At 37.3% G+C, this 21953-nt stretch overlaps 1 protein-coding gene across 1 annotated transcript in view; it reads left to right on the forward strand.

Moving 5' to 3' along the window:
* The window catches only part of MAN1A2 (mannosidase alpha class 1A member 2), a 135120-nt gene that overhangs the window by 25123 nt on the left and 88044 nt on the right, over positions 1-21953 (forward strand). The window contains exons 2-3 of the mRNA XM_041410892.1: positions 5468-5723; positions 19881-19977. Of these exons, the coding sequence (XP_041266826.1) occupies positions 5468-5723; positions 19881-19977 (353 nt within the window). The remainder of the gene's footprint in view (positions 1-5467; positions 5724-19880; positions 19978-21953) is intronic.

Consider the following 21953-nt stretch of genomic DNA (forward strand, 5'->3'; position numbering starts at 1 on the left):
TCTTCCCCTCATCAGAAGGTTGCAGCCTGCAGTGAGCTCTCCCCTCAGTCTCCTCCTCTCCAGGCTGAACAGACCAAGTGACCTCAGCTGCTCCTCATACAGCTTCCTCTCCAGACCACTGACCATCAGAGGATGGTTCTCCTTTGGACACTCTCTAATAACTCAGTGTTTTTCTTGTAGCACCCAAAACTGCCCCCAGCATTCCAGGTGAGGCTGCCCCAGAGCAGAGCAGGACAATCCCCTCCCTTGCCCTGCTGGTGATTCTGTGCCTGATGCAACGTTGGCCCTCCTGGCTGCCAGGGCACTGCTGACTCAGATTCAACTTGCCATTGACCAGGACTTCCAGATTCCTTTCCACAAGTTTTCTGTATATGGAAAAGTTGTTCAACAATAGTTTTTCGAAGGGTATTAGATACGTTCTCTTCTGATGTCATAATGAACTGGTATCAACTCCCTTCGGGAAGAAAGGTTGAATTGGGGAATAGTCTGCATTTCAGCATTTCATTCCTAGGCCACCACATAGATGCACAAATAACTGTGTAGTGTGTGTATATAGCACATGTAGGTATTGCTGTTTGAAATAAAACAGTGAGCAGGTAGGATGCTTGCAGATAACTAAAAGCATAATGTTCTTAAACTAGTTTAGAACATTGACAAAGGACAGTTTGACTTAGTAATTTTTTTAAATAACAAAAACTTTTTCCTACTAAGTTATCATGTATTTACTCTGCTTGTGCTACAGTTTTAGGCCATGTCTGTCTGCAAGGTTGTTATAAACAAAGGTGAAAATGTATTTAGAAACAGTGCTTTGGGCAAACACTGTCAGAGAGATGAATTGGGGACTAAACATTTGGTTGAAAACATGAATAAGATTCTTCTTAGTCTGTTTGGAAAATCTTTATAATCAATACTTGGACAGTATTTTTGATACACCAAAGTCACCTCCATGCCTGCAGGATTCATTTTTTTCCAATAAAAATATTCCTTTCTAACCAGTGATCTCTGACTCAGTCCATTACCTGAAGAAAAAAAAAATCAGTCTAATAAACACAACCTTAACTTGCCTTGAAAGAGAAAACTCTTGCTAAGTAACAGCCTCTCTGTTAATGGTAGAGCTTCCCTCTTCAGCTGTCACAGGCACAGTACAACTCTGATACTCCTTCATGAGTCTACTTCTGATGTCTCAGAGCAGCACAGCAAATTGGGAGAAAGTGGCCACTTTTGCAGGATGATCATGATGAAAACCAAACATTAGAAAAAAATAATCGAGCCTCTTTTTCTTTACATGCTTGACAGTAGAGAGTAATGCAGCCATCCATACAGGAAGGGTGATCCAGCAAGAACAAAATCCAGCACAACTGCTCTGTTCTTCCAGTTCTTCCTCTTTCAGACTCCAGTCATGTGAGGGGCAGTATATGTGTCTCCATGCCTCTTGTATGCCATGAATGTATATTCACCATATACTGAGAGAAGGTAGTGGGGTTGTGATACATAGGGATATTATAAAACTGGGTGTGCTGAAAGACTGGAATAAAGTCTTGCAGTTAATGTGTGAAATGCTTTTTAGGTGCTGACTCTCAAACTTTTTTGTTTTAATTAGTGCCCGTTTTTTTGTTTGACTGTGTCTGAAAGTAGCCTCTGGTTGAAGATCAAGCGTGACCAAAGGGTAAAAGTTCACTATTTCCGCACAGGAGGTTATTTCTGAATGATAGGCTTACACAAATATTTATGTCCTCTAACAGTTGTCTATCCATCTGCTGAAAATCCAAATAATAATAAACTGTGTGTCCTTTCTGTATAGTAAGCCAGTGGCCTACTTTTTAGTGGCAAGAACAGTTGCTGGTGGCCTGCTTGCTTTTCTTGACTCTGTTCTAATTTTTATTTCTGTTTTTTAAATCTTGAATCTCACAAAGAAATTTGAACGAATTTGTAGAGGATTTTTTTTTTTGTAGTTTGCTTTCTAAAGAGCCTGTTGTGTCACAGCAGATAGGAAAGACTTTTGTTAAAAGTCATTGTCTTGACAAGTGAGGCTTGGTAGCTGTTCAGAAGACTTGCTACTGTGTGCATAATTAAAGCACATTAAGTTCCAGTTGGTGATTTGGGTGTCAAGCGTTATAATTTGTGGTCTTCTCTGAATGACATTTGGGCAGCTTGTGGACACTTTGAGAGCATACAGTGTTCCTGCATAGGCAGCTGCAATAGCTCATGGCAGTGATTGTTAAGAAAACTTGCACCTGTTTCTAGTTTCAGATCCTAATTATCAGATCTATTTATGGTTCTTCTTGGCAAAAACAGCCTAATCACAGGTTATTTTAATAATATTGCTTGTTTTAAAGTAGCTACTGCTGTAGTTTCATGGTACTTGAACATCTCTTGAGACTCTTGAATAAGCTTTAGGGATGACTAGAAGAAAGTAGCTTTCTCTTAGATAAGGTTTTGAAGATTTACTCAAAATACTTTAAATTTTAAGAGCTTGCTTATGTTGCTTGGAAGCGGGGGTGGGATACGGAAACAGTGTGACTGATTTTGGTATACGTGTTTATGCTGGGATTCTCTCCAATCTTATATTTTTAGATTGATCCTTCTGAGTTCTCTGAGTATTTTAATATAGTGCTCTCTGCATGTTTTAAATTGTTGCTTACTCTTTCCTCTGCTGGCCAGGGAGCTTGGTGACTTGAGGGGGTGTCAGCTGCTCACACATAATCAGTCTTCTCATTCTCTTAACTTTATTCTGCATTTTCACTTAATTCTTGTTGCTTAAGAGATCAGAAGAAACACGTGGTATTGTTATTTAGGGGTGTGATTTTTCTTCTATCAGGATCTTATACTTGAATACGTTTAAAAATGTCTTCAGCTGGCATGTAGAATATGAGGTGTCATGTAGCTCATGCTGTCTATCATTGGTAATTGCACAGAGAATATGTGTCTGCAGAAGAAGCTCTTGTGCTATCTCCTGTAAACTCCCTCAAATACCTGTTGACCTTTCTCTTCATCTCACTGTTTGTTTATCTCAAAATGTCACTTCCTGGAAGAAAAGCTTTGAGCTGATCTTACAGTTAGCATTGGGATTTTTCATCTCTATTGAGTCTGTTTATTTTCTTCTGAGTGACTGAAGGAAAGCAGACTGTGCCATTCGAACTTTCTTAATGACTCTAATTGGATTATAGTACTCTAGAAATGAACAGCTATTGTGTGTTTATACAGTGGTTCCTGCAGTGTAGACAGATGTAGGTTCAAAACTTATTTTCCAATTTTTGGCTGTTTCATGCAGTTTGAATCTAGAAACAGATGAAGTTTGTAGAGTGATGGAGCTTATATTATGGTTGTTGCATGCAGCACCTGGAACTGAATACTTAAAAAAAAGTAAAAGCAAAACCTTCTTGGCAGTTTTTGCACTTGGTGCAAAGTTGTGAAGGTGCACAAACCACCTCGGCAGTGACTCATTTCAGTGAATCAGACTCACTGTAACTACTCAAACTTCATAATTCTTTTTCACACAGGGGGATTGTATTTAGGCACTTCCAGGTTAACCATGTGTTTTACCAAACATATTTCTGTTTATCAATAAAGCAATTAGGGTAATGTAAATATTCATGACCAGCTTTTTATTAAGGTCTGAGCTACACTGTTACCTTTTCCCTCATAAAAATGCAGTTATTTCCAGGATGGTTGATCCTTTGCAAAAAGAATTTCAGTGTCTATCAGCAAAATGTTAGTGAATTTAGTCAGAAAGTAAAGACTGTCACTTGCCTACAGATACTGAATTTTGATTATGGGAAATGTACCTGCAAAATACATTATTCTCACACTGAAGTATTTTGAGTCGTAACATTTCAGATTTCTCATTCTCTGTCAAGCACCTCTTTGGCTCCTTTACATCATGCTGTCTCTTGGGGAGAACATGACTCTGGGAATGATGTCTTGTTCTGGCGAGCTCATTCTTGCTCTCTCTAGTTGCATCTTATGCAGACTCCTCTGCTAGTGTTGGGAAAGCTTTCAAAAGCTTCAAATCTTCCAAGTGCTTTGTCGGTTTTTGTTATTGCTATTTGAGCATGATATTGCTGCCATGACAGACTGTGAGTAGCTTTTGCAGGAATACAAGGAAGTTATTTTCTCATGAAAGTGGGTCACAGTAGAAGTAAAAGTTATCCTAGATGATGTTATTTGTTTTCTCTTTTTAGAATAGCGTTTTACTGCTTTGGAAGTTTTTTGTTTGCTTCTCAGTTAAGGGAGAGAGGCACTGATACCGTTAGACAGTATTAATGATCTTGGATTTGGCAGTCAAACTGAGGAGCTCAGTCCTTAATTTTTTTATTATTTGGAAGAAATATGGATGTGGTGTGAATCATATTGAGAAAAGTGGCTGAAGAACTTCAGTTTGAAAGCGTTTCCATCAGTGCATCTATTAAAATGTTGCTTTGTATTCCTAGTACTGATATATTGAAGGTAATAATGCTTCTATAATTTATTTTAAACGCAAACCTAATAGCACTTTGGAGAAATGTAAGAGCTAATAAAGTACTCTTTGTGTAACAATGTATTTTTTTAACCTAATGCTTGCTTTAAATGCCTACAACTTTTTTTGGCTTATGTTAGTCATTGAGCAACTCTGTTTTTTAAAGAAGCTTGAAAAGGTGGTGCTATATTGAGAGTCTGATGTGTGTCTTTCTGATGCCTTGAAATATTTTAGGACTGGAATGGGCCATTTTTGTCTGTTGTTAGAATAACCTCTTTAAGGCAAGCTTTAGAACAGTACTCTTTATTCTGTGTGCAAATCTCAAAACCTTAACTGATCATTAAAGATCACGCTGTAAGATACTGCTTAAAATCAAGATGATGTTGGTCTTGTTGAAAGTGAATTTCAATATCATGTTTTACTAAAAGCTCTTATGCTCCTAAATGGCTTTATAATTAATTCTGCTTTTAGGACTGATGGTTTAAGGATTGTACTGATTGGAGCAATGAGTTGTGAATTGAAGAGAAAACATGCTGTGGTCGGGGTTGTTAATAAACAAAGTGGCCATGGTTTTTTTTTTGCAGTGGCTACTTCAGATCATGTCAAGTTGTGTATGATTTATTTATTGTGGAGAAAGTGAAAAAGAGCCCTTCTGATTTCTTAAAAAAAAAAAAAAATTGAATTATTGCTAGATGTGCCTTTGCACACATCCTGTAGGTGAAGTACAGCTCTCTAAATTCCTGAGTGGACAAGCAAAGGTGCGAAGACAATCTAAAAAATTCCTATGATAAATTTTTCTACAATGGTGTGGTGGACGTGTGTGGTGTTCTTTTGGGGTTCCTGGCAAAAATAACGTAGGATTGTGTACTAACATAAATCAATAAACTTGTCTGAATCATTAGAATGGCTTAGAGAAAAGCAGTTTAGGATGTGGCTTCTGTTGAATCTGCAGTTTGTTTGTAAGCAATATGTTTTTAGTAATGAGATGCTGACTGGCATTTGTGTCTCTAGAGAAGAAGAGGAACGTCTGAGAAATAAGATCCGAGCAGATCATGAAAAGGCTCTGGAAGAGGCTAAGGAGAAATTGAAGAAATCACGGGATGAGATTCAAGCTGAGATTCAGACAGAAAAGAACAAAGTAGTGCAAGAATTGAAGAAGAAAGACAGCAAGCCACTGCCCCCTGTTCCTTTACCAAACCTGATAGGGATAAACAGTGGAGAACCAGCAGACCCGGATATCCGAGAGAAGAGGAACAAAATTAAAGAGGTAAAGATGATGATGGTGATGTGGTCCTACCTGTTCTTGTGTCTGACAGCAGGTATTTATATACTAAATGCCTTTAGTTGCTGTGATTTATGTTAAGAAAGAAAAACAGATCTGCAAATCATGTAGCAAACTAAAAGTGGACAAGTAGTAATGAGTATCAGCATTATTGCATGTTTTTTTTCCTGGTGCTGGAGTATCAATATTTCACTGGATAACAACTTAAAATTATTTTAAGGATTTCTTCAGCTTAGTGGTGTGGATTCAAAGTGAGTTTGTCATTAACACATGGAAGAGTAACAAGAGCATCTTTAAAGTAGGGCATGACTTTGTGAGTTTCCTTTCAAAGAATGGGATGTTTTACTGTGTCACAGGATAATTTTGGATGTTAAAACTTTAGATTGAAAAGATAAGGAAAAAGAGGACCTGCTGCTAATATTGAAAATTACCAAATTATCACATACTTTTAAAAATGCATTTTAAATGGATTTTAAAAATTTAATAAATTTAAATGGATTGAATGTTTTACAGGTAAATGAGACAAACTAAGATCTTTGCTTAGGCTTTTGGTTCTGTGGCAACTTATGCTATGGGAATTACTGTTTGAGGTCTTACCCTCTCCATTGCTGGTTGGCTGTGAGATTCATTGCCCCTTTTTGTCTTGGCAATGCCAATTTCCTATTACTATTGCCAGACATTTCTATGAGCCTGACCTTCTAACTAGTATGGCAGAAACATTGTACAGCCTCATTATTCTTTTTCTTTCCTGCACTCTGATGAGTTTTATGCCAAAAAATCAGTTTAGCAAAGCAGGAATGGTTCAGGCCAGACGCAGGCAAGCACTGACTCTGTTCTAAAGAATGTCCAGGACAATAGCACTTAGTATTTACATCAGATAAATCTACTTTGAAATTGTAATCTGAGTTTAGTTAGCTTATAAAACCAAAAAGAAATTTGTCATACACCTGTCCTTGTCATAGGAAGGAGTTGTAGCTAAATTATGTGCCATTCTGTGGGTAGATCACCCAACCTGGAATTTTACTTTGAAATTAATATTGGATAGATGGATTCCACTCTTGTAAAGTAACGAGCAGCTGGTTGTTATACATGAGTGATGCAGTGTGGAGCTGTATCACTGTTTGTAGTAGTTGTTTCAAATAGAGCCCTGTCACAACCTAGATATCTGAAGTGGCAAATCTTTCCCTGGAAGATGTGCCTGTTAGTGATTACTGCAGAAGTTCTTTGGCCTAGGAAGTTGTGTCTGGAATATTAGACCTCCTTGACCCTGTTTGGTTAGGGCTGCCTGAAGGACAGCATTGAACTGTGGATTTAAAAAGGCTCTACTAATTTGTCTGCAAACATTTTGAGTGAGAACATATAGAGCATTTTGCTTTTCTAAATGTTTTTATATGGTGAACAGTGAATGGCATGGTTGTCAACACTTCTTAATTTTCACTACAGATTATTGTAGCAAAATACCTTTGAGATGGAGTTAATGCATAGAATAAACTGAGTTTACCAAGTAATGCAAAATTACTGAGCACAGCTAACAGTGAAGAACTAGCTGGAAGAAATAATCAACCAAAGTTCTTATAGACTAAGTCTGGAATTGGAGGGGGAATTGAAAATTAGTATTTGCATTTCTGGGGTTGTTTGGTCCGATTGTACATTGAGAGATTATAAACTCTAGGTTAGTATACAATGGCAATTTTCTTGGTCTCATGAAAAAGTAGTAAAATTGCTATACCTGTAGGTATAGTGAAGTGTAAGGAATTCAGGGTAGTTTGTGAGTAAGAATCACCAGGTGGTGATCCTTAGCTGCAATTGCCACACACCTCGTGCTGTAAAAGGCTTACTCCTTTTTCTGATGATCAGCCTACGTGTGAGTCACACTGACAAGCTGTTTTTCTATTGCATAACTTGTTGATGACTGCTATTATGGTTTCTGAAGTGTAGCTTTTCATTACCAGACCACAGGTGTTTGTGGGACTATGTTTTAAGTGGTTAGGTCCTTCAGTTAGGATAATAATGCCTTTGTCTTGAGCAGTTTTCCCTTGTGCACACACTGTGCTTGTAACAGCCCAGGATCACAGGAGCATGACTGAAAACTCTTTGTTATATGAATTGCCTTCATTGACTCAGCCGTGTTAGTACTGTAGCTACCAGGTGATCTCCAGAATTCTTAATTTTCATTTCATGCAGGGCAGGAGATTGTCACTTCTACAGCTAGATGTGTGAAGGCATAGAACACTGCAGTGGGAGGTCTGCTAGGGAGAATGAATAAACAGTAATGATGAGGAACCATTGATGGAACAATGTGGCTGAGATTAAAACATATATTAATAGTGTCAAATGAATAATATTTTATGGGATAAAATGGTATTTTATGGGAGAAAATGCTGTCAAAAACATGGGATATTTTTGACAGCATCCCATGTCTCAGAAAAGACATGGCAGCGATTTCAGAGATGTGAAGTGCATTTTGAAATACGTTCATCACTGAGGTCCTCCCTCTCTGTTTGATGCAACCAGTGTAGACTAATACAAATAGTCTTTGTAGATAGAGACATAGCAGAAAAAATAAGTTCCAGGAGACAATATTTCTAATGTAGGTCCACAACTGATATCTTTAAAAATATGTGTATATAATTTATGACATGTAAGACATTATGATTGCCTGAAAAATAGCCCAGGGAAGCTACTCACTCTTTGGAGGCTGCATATCTGGCTTAAGAATTCCTGGTGTTCTCAAGAAAGCATTTGACCTGCTTTGGTTTACTTTGAATTGTCCTGATAAATATTTGAGGAACTTCACTCTCAAAGAACAGCTTTAGACTGTTCAAATTCACAAAATTGATGATGTTATACAGCCTATTTCACCTCCTATCAAATGGTGAAAAACTGTATAGAATGATGGGGGCTGTCTGTAACACACGAGTCTTTATATTTGTGAGAAAGGCTGGAAAATTTTCAAATGAGGATCCAGTTTCTATTATTTTTGCAGAAAATATATTACCAGTTTTTCTTTCCAAAGAGCAACTTGATGAAGGCTGGTTTTTTCACATCTCTTTATAAGAAGTGGTTTGGCAGTAGTTTAATATTTTAAAAAGGCATATTTTGATTTGAGAAAAAAGTGCATATAAAAGTAAAAAAGAATTTCTGTAATGCTCTTAAGAGAGCTTTGCAAAACATTTGAAAACTTCATATAATAGGAATGCTTGCTGAGCACAGAGAGGGAAGCTTCTTAAGGTCAAGGAATACAACTGGGAGCAGAATCTGCATCGTACTGGGGGGTTTTTTGTGTGTCATTTGGTTCTGATAATTATATATAATCTTACATTGCATTCTCAAGTTTAATTTACAAAATTGTATAATCTGTCTATATTCTTCGAAGAAGCTATTAATTCTTTCAGTAAGGAGCATTTATGAGTTGGCTGATTATTTTAGATGCACAGTGACAACTCTGAAAAGTAAAGGTTTTCCACTTGCATACTATATGTGCTTTATGGTATGGTAAAGTGCTATATGCACTATATACCACTTCTCTGGCATATTAGCTTGCTGTTCAGGCTTTTAAAAGATGCTGTGGTGTTTAATTAACTGGTACTTTGAGAACAAACACATTGAAAATTATTCTTGCTGGTACACTTTAGCTTTGTATTCATATTTTGGCTTTTTGTACTATGTAGAAGAAAAATATTGAAAAGAGATTTTTTAAAAAGATTTTAAGTGCAACTTGTATAATTTTACAGCAAGGCTTTAAGATGTGTCTTTTCATTGTGGTTAATGCAGAGAAATTAAGAACAAATCCTGTCTTTTGGAAGTCATTGGCTTTGTTTCCAAGTTAAATTAGCTATAAATTACTCGAGCACTTGGAATTTTGGCACTTAATTTCCATTATTGTACTCTTTGAAGGTGTTCAGGGTATTTTTTTTTTTTTTTTCAGTTTCAGTGTAATCATTACCTAGTGCTCTGGGGTCTGTACTAAGTTTTATTTCCATGGGAAGGTAAATTCTACCCAGTCAAATAAGGACAATTTTGTAATTCTTTTCACTCTATTCAGGGTTCATGTTTTCTTTAGTTTCAGCCTGAGATGTCACAGTATTGTCTTACTGCCAGCACTCATTTAGGATACGTTTTAAAATAGTGTATTTCATCCAGTTATGGTCCTAATCCTGTGCAAGTGATCCTTCTTCTCTGCTCAGCACTGGTGAGGCCACACCTGAGTCCTTTGTTCAGTTCTGGACTCCCCAGTATGAAAGAGACAGGAGCATTGTTGGAGAGGGTCCAGTGAGAGACCACAAAGATGCTGAAGGGACTGGAGAGTCTCTCATCTGAGCAAAGGATGAGGCAGCTGGGCTGGACAAGAGAGGGAATCTTGCAAAATACCTGGAGGGAAGATGTAAGGAAGACAGAGTCAGGCTCTTTTCAGTGATTCCCAGTGGCAGGCACAAAGGCAGTGGGCATACAGTGAAACACAGGAAGGAAGCTGCATCTGAACATCATAAAACATTGTTTATTGTGAGGGTGGCCAAGCACTGGAGCTGGTTGCCTACAGAGATTGTGGAGTCTCCCTCCTTGGAAATGACTGGGAATGGAAAGCTTGTTTAAAATTACACTGCTTGAGCAGGGAGGTGGGACCAGATACCAGAGGTCTCTTCCAGCCTCAGCTATTCTGAAGTAGGATGGTGTTTGTTGACTAAGCCTGTCAGCTGGAAGACAGCTTCTCCAGAATGTTATATGAGTGCACATGGTAAAATTAACAGCTAAATAATAATGCTGTAGGTTTCAGATAGATTGGGAAATCTGAGTTCTCTGGAGCTTCTGTTCTGCTTCTTGCTCTGTCTTTGTTGGGATATGCAGTCGTGTAATTACACAGTGCTAATTGTAAATACACTTTTTAAAAATTGAACTCAAAGGAGGTGTGCTGTCCACAGAGGTAAGGTAGAGTTATTAAGTGACTGAAACTACTGGCTGTACCATTCTTGCTTGGGCAGTTTAAAAGCTCTTATTTTTAGTGAGATGGGATGGAAAGGTGGTATCTTTCTGATAAGCTGTTCTCAACACAGCAGAATTCTGGTCTGTTCCTGTGTGTCACAGCTTTCTGGTTAAAAAAAAAAAAAGGTGGAGAAGACATTTAAACAAAAGTTATTGTGAAATGGACATCCAGGAAGTAGAGGCGCCAGAGTTAAAGGTCATTGAATAACAGAATAGTTTGGGTTGGAAGGGACCTTTAAAGGTCATCTAGCACAACTTGAAATTCATTTGTGACATATGACACCTGTAGAAAGAGTTAAGTTTGGATGCTTTGCACAAGTGAGGAACAAGTCTGTCTGGGAAGCTGCGAATCTTCTGACTTGAGTGCTTTTGCCAGTGAACTTCCCTCAGCAAAACTTTCCATTTATCCTCTTTTAAAATTAGAGCTGTAATATATTGCCTGTTTGAAGGGAAGGTAGGAAGTTAATTTATTTAATATTAGTGGAGGCAATGTCAGAAGTACTTACAGATATGTGCCAAGAAGAAAAGTGATTAAAATGTGTTTTCATCATGGTCTCTGGATGACACTCAAGAGGCTGCTAATACTGTTGGGAAGTAACAGGCTGTTTTATAAGTAGCACAACTTACAGTTTTCTATGGATTTTTGACCTTTATCCCATTATACCACCCTCTGCTGATCATGCACTTGTTGATGTGAATATCCTCTTACCTTCCTGTTTGACTGCATGAATTGCAGTGCGTTCTGTGCCTTCTTTAGAGCTACTGGTGTGCTAAATGCTGCCCCCTGAATGAATAAAAGGTTGAATTACAACTGCTTTTGTCTCAGTCAGGGTACCAATTTGTGTCGGTCTGCCTTATCTAGCCACAGATATTTTTTCTTTTCCTCAACACAAAAAGTAGAGGATCTGGTTTCTCCAGCTCTTTAAAATCAAGTGTGAAATTAGATTAAAAGGCTACTGTCAGTGTATGTGTCAAATGATGAATGCACAGACAGCAAGATTGCATAAGCCTCATTCTTTTAAGAAATTGGGCTAAAAATAGTAAGTGTCCCTTTACCTGAGTTCTAATTTGTGTGCTGATTGAGAAAAGAGCTGTGTAGAAGAAAGAATTACTTAATCATCCAGAGATCTTTTCATGCTGCCTCAGTCCTCTTTTCATAGTTACTATTCATACAACTTTCAGAGCTAATCTCTTTTATTGTTTCTAATTGTAGTGTTTCTGATCTAGCCAAATATGCTGCCTTCTATGACTGGGGGACTTTTTTTTTTAAATCTAAAACCAATTTAGAACAATTTCATTATTGCTGACATGTTAGTCTTTGTTTCCTTGGTCAAATTTACTTGGACTTCTAGTTGGTTGCAACATCAGTTTGTAATAATCTACACCTGTTAAGGGTTTTGCATTGTATTTTGTAGCTCACTGCTCCTGATTTGCATTCCTTCAGTTACTTCCTGAAACTGAAGGACATAATTATCGTCACCCAACTTTTTCAATATTTAAGGTAACACTCCCTGCAGTTTCAATGTTTGTATAAAATCCATATGCACACATTTTATATGTAAGTGTGTATAGAAATCTCTTTGCATTTATAAACATGTATACACACACATTGTTTATTAGTTGGTCTTGTTTGCACACTATTTGCGTTCTCTGTCTTCTGGGTTTTCCAATGTAATTTTACAAGTTGAGAATAGGTAAGTTGACTTTCAGTTAGTTTTGCTGCACTCTTTTAAAGCTTATCTTAATTTTACTGAATTAGTGATATCTGTAAATTAAGGATAAAATCTTTTTAACTGAGCCTGTTGGTAAACTAGTTTTCCGTTTATATATTAGAATGCATATTGTTCAATTGGCGCTTTGGCCAGTACAGGCATGTTAGGAGTGGCCCTAAACAAAGCTGTGCCCCAGCTTGTTGGAATGATTTTATAATTTATACTCATAAATTTATAATTTATACTCATTTTGCATTTGTTAAATCAATCATTTATGTCTGTGAGAAGCTTTGCAGCTTGGTGTATTTATTTTACTGGAATAGAAGAATGGAAATAAAACTCGTAGTGTGCGACTTCATTTGCAATATTTCTACTGCACATCCTGGATATGTTTATTTGATTCCTAACTTAAAATGTGCTACTCATGAAGAATGCAAGTTTTTGTTTGAGGATATTTTAAAAATTAATCAATTTAGTCAAGTTGTAGAAATTACAGAATTCTCCAGTGGTCATGCAGTATTGGAAGCATGTTAAAAATTCAGGAAGGTGTTCATTATTAAAGACCTCTTTTTCCAGACCATTGTGAGAAGAACCTGTCTTTAAGCAATGAATTAGCACATTTGCAGTATTTAAAACTCTTAAATGCAAATTAAAATCAAAGAAATAAGGAAGTATTTCACTTATCTGATATTATCACCAAACAAAAATGAGCAAAAACTCCAGGTAAATTTCTTATCTTCAGAACTGGGTAAATCAAAAGACTCCATGAAATCTAGTTGACCTTACCACTATTTTTTTTAAAAATGTTGTATTTTTTATGCCATTTATTCCTGTGAAACAGAAGTGCTGGTAGCAAAAATCATGAATTACAGCTAGATTGAAGAGATCTCTGTTTTAAATTACACATGATCTATTATACAAGTGACAATAGGTGTGTTTTCAGCTATGCAGACTTTGATTGGAAAGCCAGAGCATCCTGCTATGTTCTTTTTAGTCATCTTTACATAATTTCTCCTGTAGTCCCCTCTCTGTTTGCTGGAGCAGCTCCATAGAATATATGCCAATATGTTTTTAAGATGCAGTTTTCCTGATGGTGTTAGCTCTCAAGTATTGATAGTAATGATCTCATTGATACACAGTGTGAGCTACTGGTAGTTGATGTTGTACCTCTCACAGTGCATTCCATTAGGACAGAGACCATCTGCATACGATACTGAGCTACCTGAAACTCCCTACAGTTCACTCTAATTAGTTTGCTCTGAGGTTTGGATTCCTGATTTGCATCACTGGCATCTATTCTTATTTTCTGCTTTGTTACCAGAGGAATAGTGGTTAACAAGGCATCAGTTTTTGAAAGGGATTCAAGGGAAAACCAGAGCACTGCAGAACCTTGTGCCTGCTGAATGAACTGCAGATTGCCAGAAACCAGAACAGGGAATAGAATCATGGAGCACATGGATATGTGTGATGTCCTGCTCTATTCCAAAGCCATAGAAGATCCCCAAAAGAGTGAACGAACATGTGAACAAGAGAGAGATGGTTGGATGCATAGTTTAAAAACAAGATTTGGCAAGGTTTACTGCTAATAGTTGTTGAACTAAGCAGCCATGGGATGGAGGATAGTTTCTGTGTTTGCCTGGAGAAACTGGTTAGAAGGCAGGAAATGGAGAGTACAGATAAATAGTGCTGGAAGCCACAGAGGACATGTGCTGGGGATCCATGCTCTAAATTACACAAATGAATTATTTAGAGTTTAAAAATGGGTGAGTAGTGGTATGACAACTTTGCTGCCAACGTGAAGAATTGCAGAAAAACCTTATGGGACTGAGTGATAATCTCTTTTTTTTTATTTCTCAGCTAAATGTAAAATGATGCATATTGGGGCTGGAGATGGAGAGATTCCAACTTCATGCTAAGTATGAAAAGCTGTGAGGTGACTTAGTACACTTGAGAATGAGAAATTGTGTTTTTTATAGTTCCTTGGAAATGTCACTGTAGTGCTTAACAGCAGACAGTGAGCAGATATTCAGCATTTCAGAGAAGGAGAAGAGAACAGATGAGGTTCTTTACCTCAGCCTGTGAAACTCAGGGGCCCCTGTATCTTGTAACCTTCATGTAGTTCTAGTGTTTCAGCTTCAGAAATGATAGGGTAAAAAACTGGCAGGGGTGCAGGGCTAAGCAGGTGATGGCTAAGCTTAGACTGATGCCTAAAAGGACAAGACTGGAAGAAAAGAGCTGTAGGAACTTCCCTCTCCTGGCTGACGTGCAGTTGTGGTTGTTTACAAAGATGATCTGAGAGGCTCTACTTTTCTAAACAACACAGCAATCAATCTTGTGAATACTCTTGAAACCATGATGATGCCCAAGGTAAAAAATACCTGCATCATCTTGGATTAAAAATATTTACTTGCTTGAACATTTTTGAACAAGGATCACTGCTGCAAGCTCTCCAAATTTAGGCTCTTTACATCTACCGTTCCAGTTCTCACCAATCTGAAGGATTTTCCTATGTAATTTCATCAGGCATCTAAGGCTTTAAGTATGTAATGCCAGAAAAAAGTGTTTCCCACTTTGCATCCATTTGATAAGTGTTTTTGTTTTATTAATGGATTTGTTACCAGATTTGACAGTAAAAGAAAACCCAGTGTTCTGTGTGTGTTAGGAACATATTCCAAACAGACTTTTTCAGTGTCAGTGTTTAAAAATGCATGACAGAGGCATGAACTGATGCCTGAAATAATTTCTTTTGAGATAGAGCTCCCAGAAAAATAAAAAAAAATGTATGAGTTTTCTAAGTTTCATCAAAAATTTGAGTATACAAGGAAAATAGAAGTTTTAAAATTAACGTCCAGCAGTAGGAAAATGGTTATTAATTTTTAATCTGCAAATTGAACAGTAATTTTGTCTAGTAAATTATTGGTTAATTTTAAAACAGTTTGAAGGTGGTTTATATAAATCTCTCAAAATTGTATCCTTAAGCAGAATACATTGCTTTGAAAGCAAAACCTATTTGCTCTCTGTTATGCATTTTTCTCATGGAATGGCAGGAACCAGTAAATACAGCAATTTGCCAGAAAATTGGTTCTTTTGCTTGTTTCTCAGGACTTCTACTTTGTTTGCCAGTCGCCTGTCCTGTTTTTAAGACTAGAAAGGGGTTTTTGAATCAATCCTTACCTTGAATTACTATATTTGACATGCTTCTGTAGTGGTAGAACTTCCTTACAACTCTCTTTTCGATAATTGTAGCCTTCTTTTATTGTTTGTCAAAAGGCATCATTGCCACTTTGTCTTTATAAAAATTCTTTATAAAAATCTGATTTCCCAGTGAATTCCTTCGGTAGGGGATTAGATCCCATGAACATGTTCTAAAGAAAGCAAAACCAACTAGATAATGGTGTACCTACAAAAGCAGTTTTATTTGGCATGTCCTGCTTCTTGCTTTTCTGTCGGTCTTGCAGCAGAGTCCAAATTTTTTTTTTTTGTAGAATTACCAAGTTGTATTTGCAGCAGCATCTTGCTGGTTGTTATTTCCATTGCATCCCATAATAAACATTTTCAAGATTAGGATGCAAGAGACCACTACCCTATGAATGATTTTGCTTTCAAAAGCATCATCTGTCATTAATAGTGTCAGTAAAAAGTCTGTTGCCAAAACTGCTTGTTCTCTGATGGCCACATTGCAAGATCTATATATGACATGCCAAAGCTCCAATCCTTTCCTGTCACAAACTGCTATCAGGTATGGAAATTTCAGCTATGGAAAAGTGTGTCTTGTGTTTTCCACACTCATTGATCCATGCTTGTAATTTTCATTCTACTGAGCCTAAGGTACCTTTCTTTGAGTTCCTTAAGGGCTGGGTACGTTTGTTTTGCAAATACTTTTACCTTCTTGCAATTATCTGTAGTGCTGATGTTCCAGTCAGTTCTGAGACTTTCCTGTCCTCTTAAAGACAGAGCTTTGTTTTAGGAAAAGCCTGTCTATCCCTGCAGCTATTCGTCAGCATTTCCAATTTGCACTATGCAAACACTGCCTAGAGTACCTATAGAAATAATTTTATTTTTCCAATCAGGAGTTCATGTTGTTTGTACTTTCTGAGCCAAAATGCCATCCTCTGTTAAATTTTGTAGCTGTCAGAGGCATCTGTCTTCTTGTGTCTCTCCAAAGCTTTTGTGTGCACAGCTGCTCCCAATAGCATACATGTTCTGTCTATAGTACAACATGCTACCTGTTCTGGCAGTAACAGAAACCTCCATGTTGTTACAAGATCTCTTGGCATATCAGCCTTACAAAACTTCATGCTGTATGCAGGAGCTCTGGGGCTTCTCACTTGCGTGTAATGTGCAGCTCTCTGCTGACATGATATCATGAAGTCTGCTTGCTTTGTGGTGGAGGAAAGCAGCGAGTTGAGTGCCAGAGTAATGGTCAGTGTTCATCTGGAAAAAATCAGTTGGCTGCTTAGTGTAATAAATGATTCTCAAGGACTTAAAACACCGTATTCTTAGTGTTTGGGGTATGCAGAGGGGCAGGATAGACGGGTTTGTGGTTACCAAAGTAGCTTAGTCTCCTCAAAATACAATTTCTTGTCTCAGTCTTAGTTGATGCAGTCAAGTGTGTGTTAGTCTCTGGTGTTCAAGAGACTTTCAGGTCTCACTAGTGTATTCTTAAGTTACTTCTGCATTAATTCATGCATCCATTGAAATGTACTCCTTTGCAGTTTCTATCTTTATAAAGTTTTCTTACGATAAATTATGTATAAAGAAATATCTTGTGTTGTATGTATTCTGTTTTAGCCCTATGTAATTTGCATACTTTTTTTGGGTTTCTTCAGAATGAAATATTCTGTAATAAATTATGCACCTTCTCCCCAGAAGCACAGTGAATTAGGACAGTGAAATATTCCACAATTAACATTCAGCTGTGAGGAAACAAGTTGTTCTTTTTCTGGACTTAGCTAGTTTTGATCTGTTCTGGTATTTGCTATACCATCAGATCTTTACAAAGATAGAATGTCAATGGCTATTTGATTCTCCTTCATGAAATATTTATTTGGGACATCCAGAGATCTCAGAAGTCCAGTTTCCCTTACGTGCAAGCCAGTTGGTTGGATCTGCCACATCATGGTCACATGTTGTTTAGCCATCTCTCTTTTTCAGACACAGAGAGTGCACTGGTCAGTCTTTAGTTTCATCCTCTAGTTCTTTCTAAACCTTTAATTCTGTTTTTCCAAGTAGAGTTTTCAGGACTGGCAGGCTGCAGGTTAGAGCAGAATGCTTCACAGAAGCCTTGACTGTCCCCAGTCCTTAAGTCTACCCTGACTAGATAAAGCCTAAAGTAGCCCAGAGAGATCCCATAAGTGATCATGCTTTGAGCAGGAGAGGTATCCTGAGGTTCCTTCCCATCTGAGTAATGCTGTGAGTCTCGATTTTATGATACTAAGTTAATGAACAATTTTATATGGAAAGTTGTACATTCGTTCTGGATAACATTAGCGAGAGCTCTCAGAGGAACTTCTGTGCTTACTGCCTGTGACCAGGTTTTTATTGGATTTGTCACGCTACAGTTTTCTGACCTGTCAAGAGAGGATCCCTTTACCTGACTCATCTTGATGTTTCAATAGCCATGAATTGGCCAGTTTGATAAGTGCTGTGGAGACACTAAGGAGTTTGTGAATGCTAGGGAAATGGCTTTTCTCTCCTCTTTTCATATATTTGCATCCTCTTCTTCTTACACTGCTAGTTCATGACACTAGAAGAAGTTCTAGAGTATTGTGTTTAATCAGGTGTCAAAATCAATGCAAATACTAAAAGCAACGTCAGCTGACTTTGAATGACAAGTAGTAGGAGTGGGACTGGCGTCTTGAGAGGGGCAGCTGTGCTTAGGCTGATGCCAGTTTAACACAGAAGTGCTCCCCAGCTTCTTGTGCCTGTGTGTGGGGTTCAAATTTATTGTCTAGGCATGAGTTAACTGAGCCATGGGAAATTTGGAGGGAGCTTACATTTAAAGGAATTATAGCTTTGTAGTTTGGATAGGGATCTCTTGATGGTTGTAGGGAGAACAGAGACTTTGTTTTCCATGTCTCAGAAGGCAGTTTAGATGCAGTTTGAAAGATTTGGGATTCTTGGATACTGACTTCCACTAAATCTTGAATTTGGTGGGAGGAGGGATCTGAGAGGTAGTAAGAGGAGAGATGTGAGGCAGTGCTGGTAGGGCAGGTGGCTGGCCCTCATCCTTTAGCCAGCATCTGCTTGTTTCCCCACATTTTCTGTGAGCATGGTGACTCTCTGATTAAAATAAGAAAATTCAGTCATGTAAATCGTAGTGAAAACAGATTGCCTTGCCTCAGTTTCAAAAAGGGTTAGTATTGTTCTGTTAGTTAAATTCACATAGTTTCTCATCTTAGAAATCATTTATTAAACTTGTGAAAATAATGGTTTAAGTACTATACATTTTCTTGGGGATTTTGTTTATATTAACACTATTTTAATACAATTTTAAAAATTAAGTGTAAAAGATGTATAATGTTGTGGATACAGACACATGGCTGTTGTTCTGAAGTGTTTTTCTTACTTTTCTTGTGTCTGGGGCAGTCAATGTGTTTTGATGTCTCATTTCTTCCTATTACTTGCTTTTATCTGTTTAGGTACTAATAATATTTATTTATTTAAAACTGCATTCGCTTTGCAATTTGGTGGCTGCTGAATTTCCAACAAGTAAGGAGTTAGAAGAGTTTTAGCAAGTTCATGAAAGCATTGCTTAGTGGCTGATGTGCACAACTAGTTAGCAAGACCTTTTGGGATTTTAGATGCAGTTTTCTTACTATGTGGTGGAAATATCTATTAAAAAGTTAAATGTTTTGTGTAGGAAATACTAATAAAATGATACTGCTTTGTTCATTATGCTTTCTAAAAAGGAAAACTTTGGCATTTCTTTTGGTGGAGGCTATATGACAGTACATCTTTGTCAAGCAGGTGTTGCTAATGAGAAGTCTGTTATACCTTTTGCAAAATTGTTTGCAAAATTCCTACTTGGATATACCAGTGTAAATAAACCCTTTTTATGCTTCAGGTATCAGTAGATATGTTTTTCTTTTAGTTTGCATCTTAAGACATTAGCCAGTGTTTTACAGCAATTCCTTACACTTAAATCCATTCCTTATGCTTACATTCTTAAATGTCTGTGCATGTATTAAAGGAAAAGAATGAACAAGAAAACAACCTAATGCAGAGCATTAGGCTCTGTAGCTCAAGTCAAATAGACTTGAAATTTTCTCCAAATGTATTCTCCAAATGGTGTAAAATCTGATTTCTGTAACAGCAGCAGTGACAAAGTAATTTGTCAGTATGCTGGGATGCTTGTGAAAGATGAAGTATCAAATAAGGAGTAAAATATTGTATTCATAGAGAGTAGTTTTATAATGTAATCAAATCTTGTTTTTTTCCTGTTTCTTAGATGATGAAGCATGCCTGGGACAATTATAGGCAATATGGATGGGGACATAATGAGCTCAAACCAATTGCCCGGAAAGGACATTCCACCAACATATTTGGTAGGCTATATTTTCTGGTTTGTTTGTGATATTTTTTTAATATTTCTGTCCATGTATCTTCTTTGAAAGTCTACCCAAACTTTCTAGCAAACTCTGTTTTAATAAAGACTCTTTCAAAGTGTGAGTGACAGAAATTTATTATTTCAGTGGTATTTCATTAAATTACTTTATTGACCTATCTTTTTGGGAGTAGTATGTTCTTATTGCTGCAGAGGCTAAGCTGTGTCTATGTGCACTGATGCTTTGTCTGTGTATATATAAATTAAAGTCCTGATGCAATGGTGGGTATTTTTTGGTTGTATTTTGAGATGCAATGAATATAAGTGTGTTTGGTTGTTTGTTGTTTTTTTTTTTTAAACCCACTTCATATTGTCTAGATCTTTGTGTTTAGTTCCATGAAAATCATGGAACAGTTTGAGTTGGAGGGAACCTTTTGAAGATGATCTAGTCCAACCCCACTGCCATGGTCTGGGACTTCCATAAGACCAGGCTGCTCAGAGCCCCATCCAGCCCGGTGTTGAGCATTGCCAGGGATGGGGCACCCACAGCTTCTCTGGGCAGCCTGTGCCACTGCCTCAGCAGTGCAGGGAGAGAGTGAGCTGGAGGGAACACTGGAGCAAAAGGCTGCTTCCATGACAGAAGGGCATTTCTTAGGTACCAGGACAACAATGTGTAGTACTCTTAGGTACTTTGTTATCTTGTACATAGGCACTGCCTTAAGTTTCCCTAAGAAAATCTCTTCTGAACCTTTTTGTAATTTAGTTTTATGTTATGATTAATTGATAGCTTTCCTTTATATTTTTACAGCTGCTGAAATTGGATTTGACAGGGAAAAGTCTTTCATGTTCACCTCTATGATCATGTAGTCTTTGCTACTTGCAATTCTGTTGCTTAATTTGCCATGTGTAATTTTAGATTAACCTTGGTTTGTTAGAGTCTGTTAACCCAGACTCTATGAAGTAAGTTTTTTCTCTTCATGTGGCAGAAAGACATTTTTATGATGTTTGTTTTTAATGTGACTGACATGATATTTTGAAGCAGTTATGAATTACAATTTCACTGTAGTCTTTTTCTTCCATTCCTCCTCTGCTTACTTCTAACATGTCTGCTAATGAGTCTGGAGGATTTCTGCTTTTTTTTTCTTGGAATGATTATTCTTTGGAGTGCTTATTTTTGAAATTTTGGCATTGCTTTTTGAAAGAAATTGCAGGCCTTGTCCATGCTAAAGTTTCTGCTCCTCTTGTTCCATCTAACTCTAGCAGCCAATGCCCTACATGTTTGTCCTTTTAAAATCCTGATGCTATTTTGTGCCATTTAGTTTTTAGCCAAATCATGTCATGATTGCTCTATTCAAGGCTATTTCATATGAAAAACTTTTCTGAAACACATAATCTTCAGCATATATCAAGTCTAAAATAGAATCAGCAATTGTTCACTTGGTGGATGGTTGATGGGGGGGATGTGTATGTGGAAATTGGTCTTTGTCAAGGACTGTCTAGGCTGTATTGTTATTCCAAGCTCTTTACCAATCTCTATTACCCCTATTGACACGATTCCCAGCAGTATTTGCCTTTATAGAAGGGTTGCTTAATTTTTTTTGAAACCTCATGCTAGTTTTAATAAAAAGATGCTCAGCAAAATCTGTTTTTATTATTCATCTCAAAGATGATTTGATCCAAACTATTTTCAGCCATTACTGCAATCTACTGTGCTTCCATTTCAATTCCTAGCACGTCTGTGGGATCCTGCAAGGAGATGGTATTGCTGGTTGAATGGCAGCCCTTTGCATGAATCTTTGGGAAATCAGGTCTGCTGATATCTCCCAAGTGAGGTTAAACACGATTCAATTTACAAGACAAATAAGTCATTAGTCTTCCCTGTTGGATTCCACTTTTGTCTAAAGCAGTGTATATCTGCATTTATGCCAAGGAGAACACAAGTGTTTCTAACATTGCAAGATCTACTAGGTTTCAGTC

The sequence above is a fragment of the Onychostruthus taczanowskii genome, unplaced genomic scaffold, assembly GCF_017590055.1.
Source record: "Onychostruthus taczanowskii isolate IOZ18803 unplaced genomic scaffold, ASM1759005v1 scaffold34, whole genome shotgun sequence".
Lineage (NCBI taxonomy): Eukaryota > Metazoa > Chordata > Aves > Passeriformes > Passeridae > Onychostruthus > Onychostruthus taczanowskii.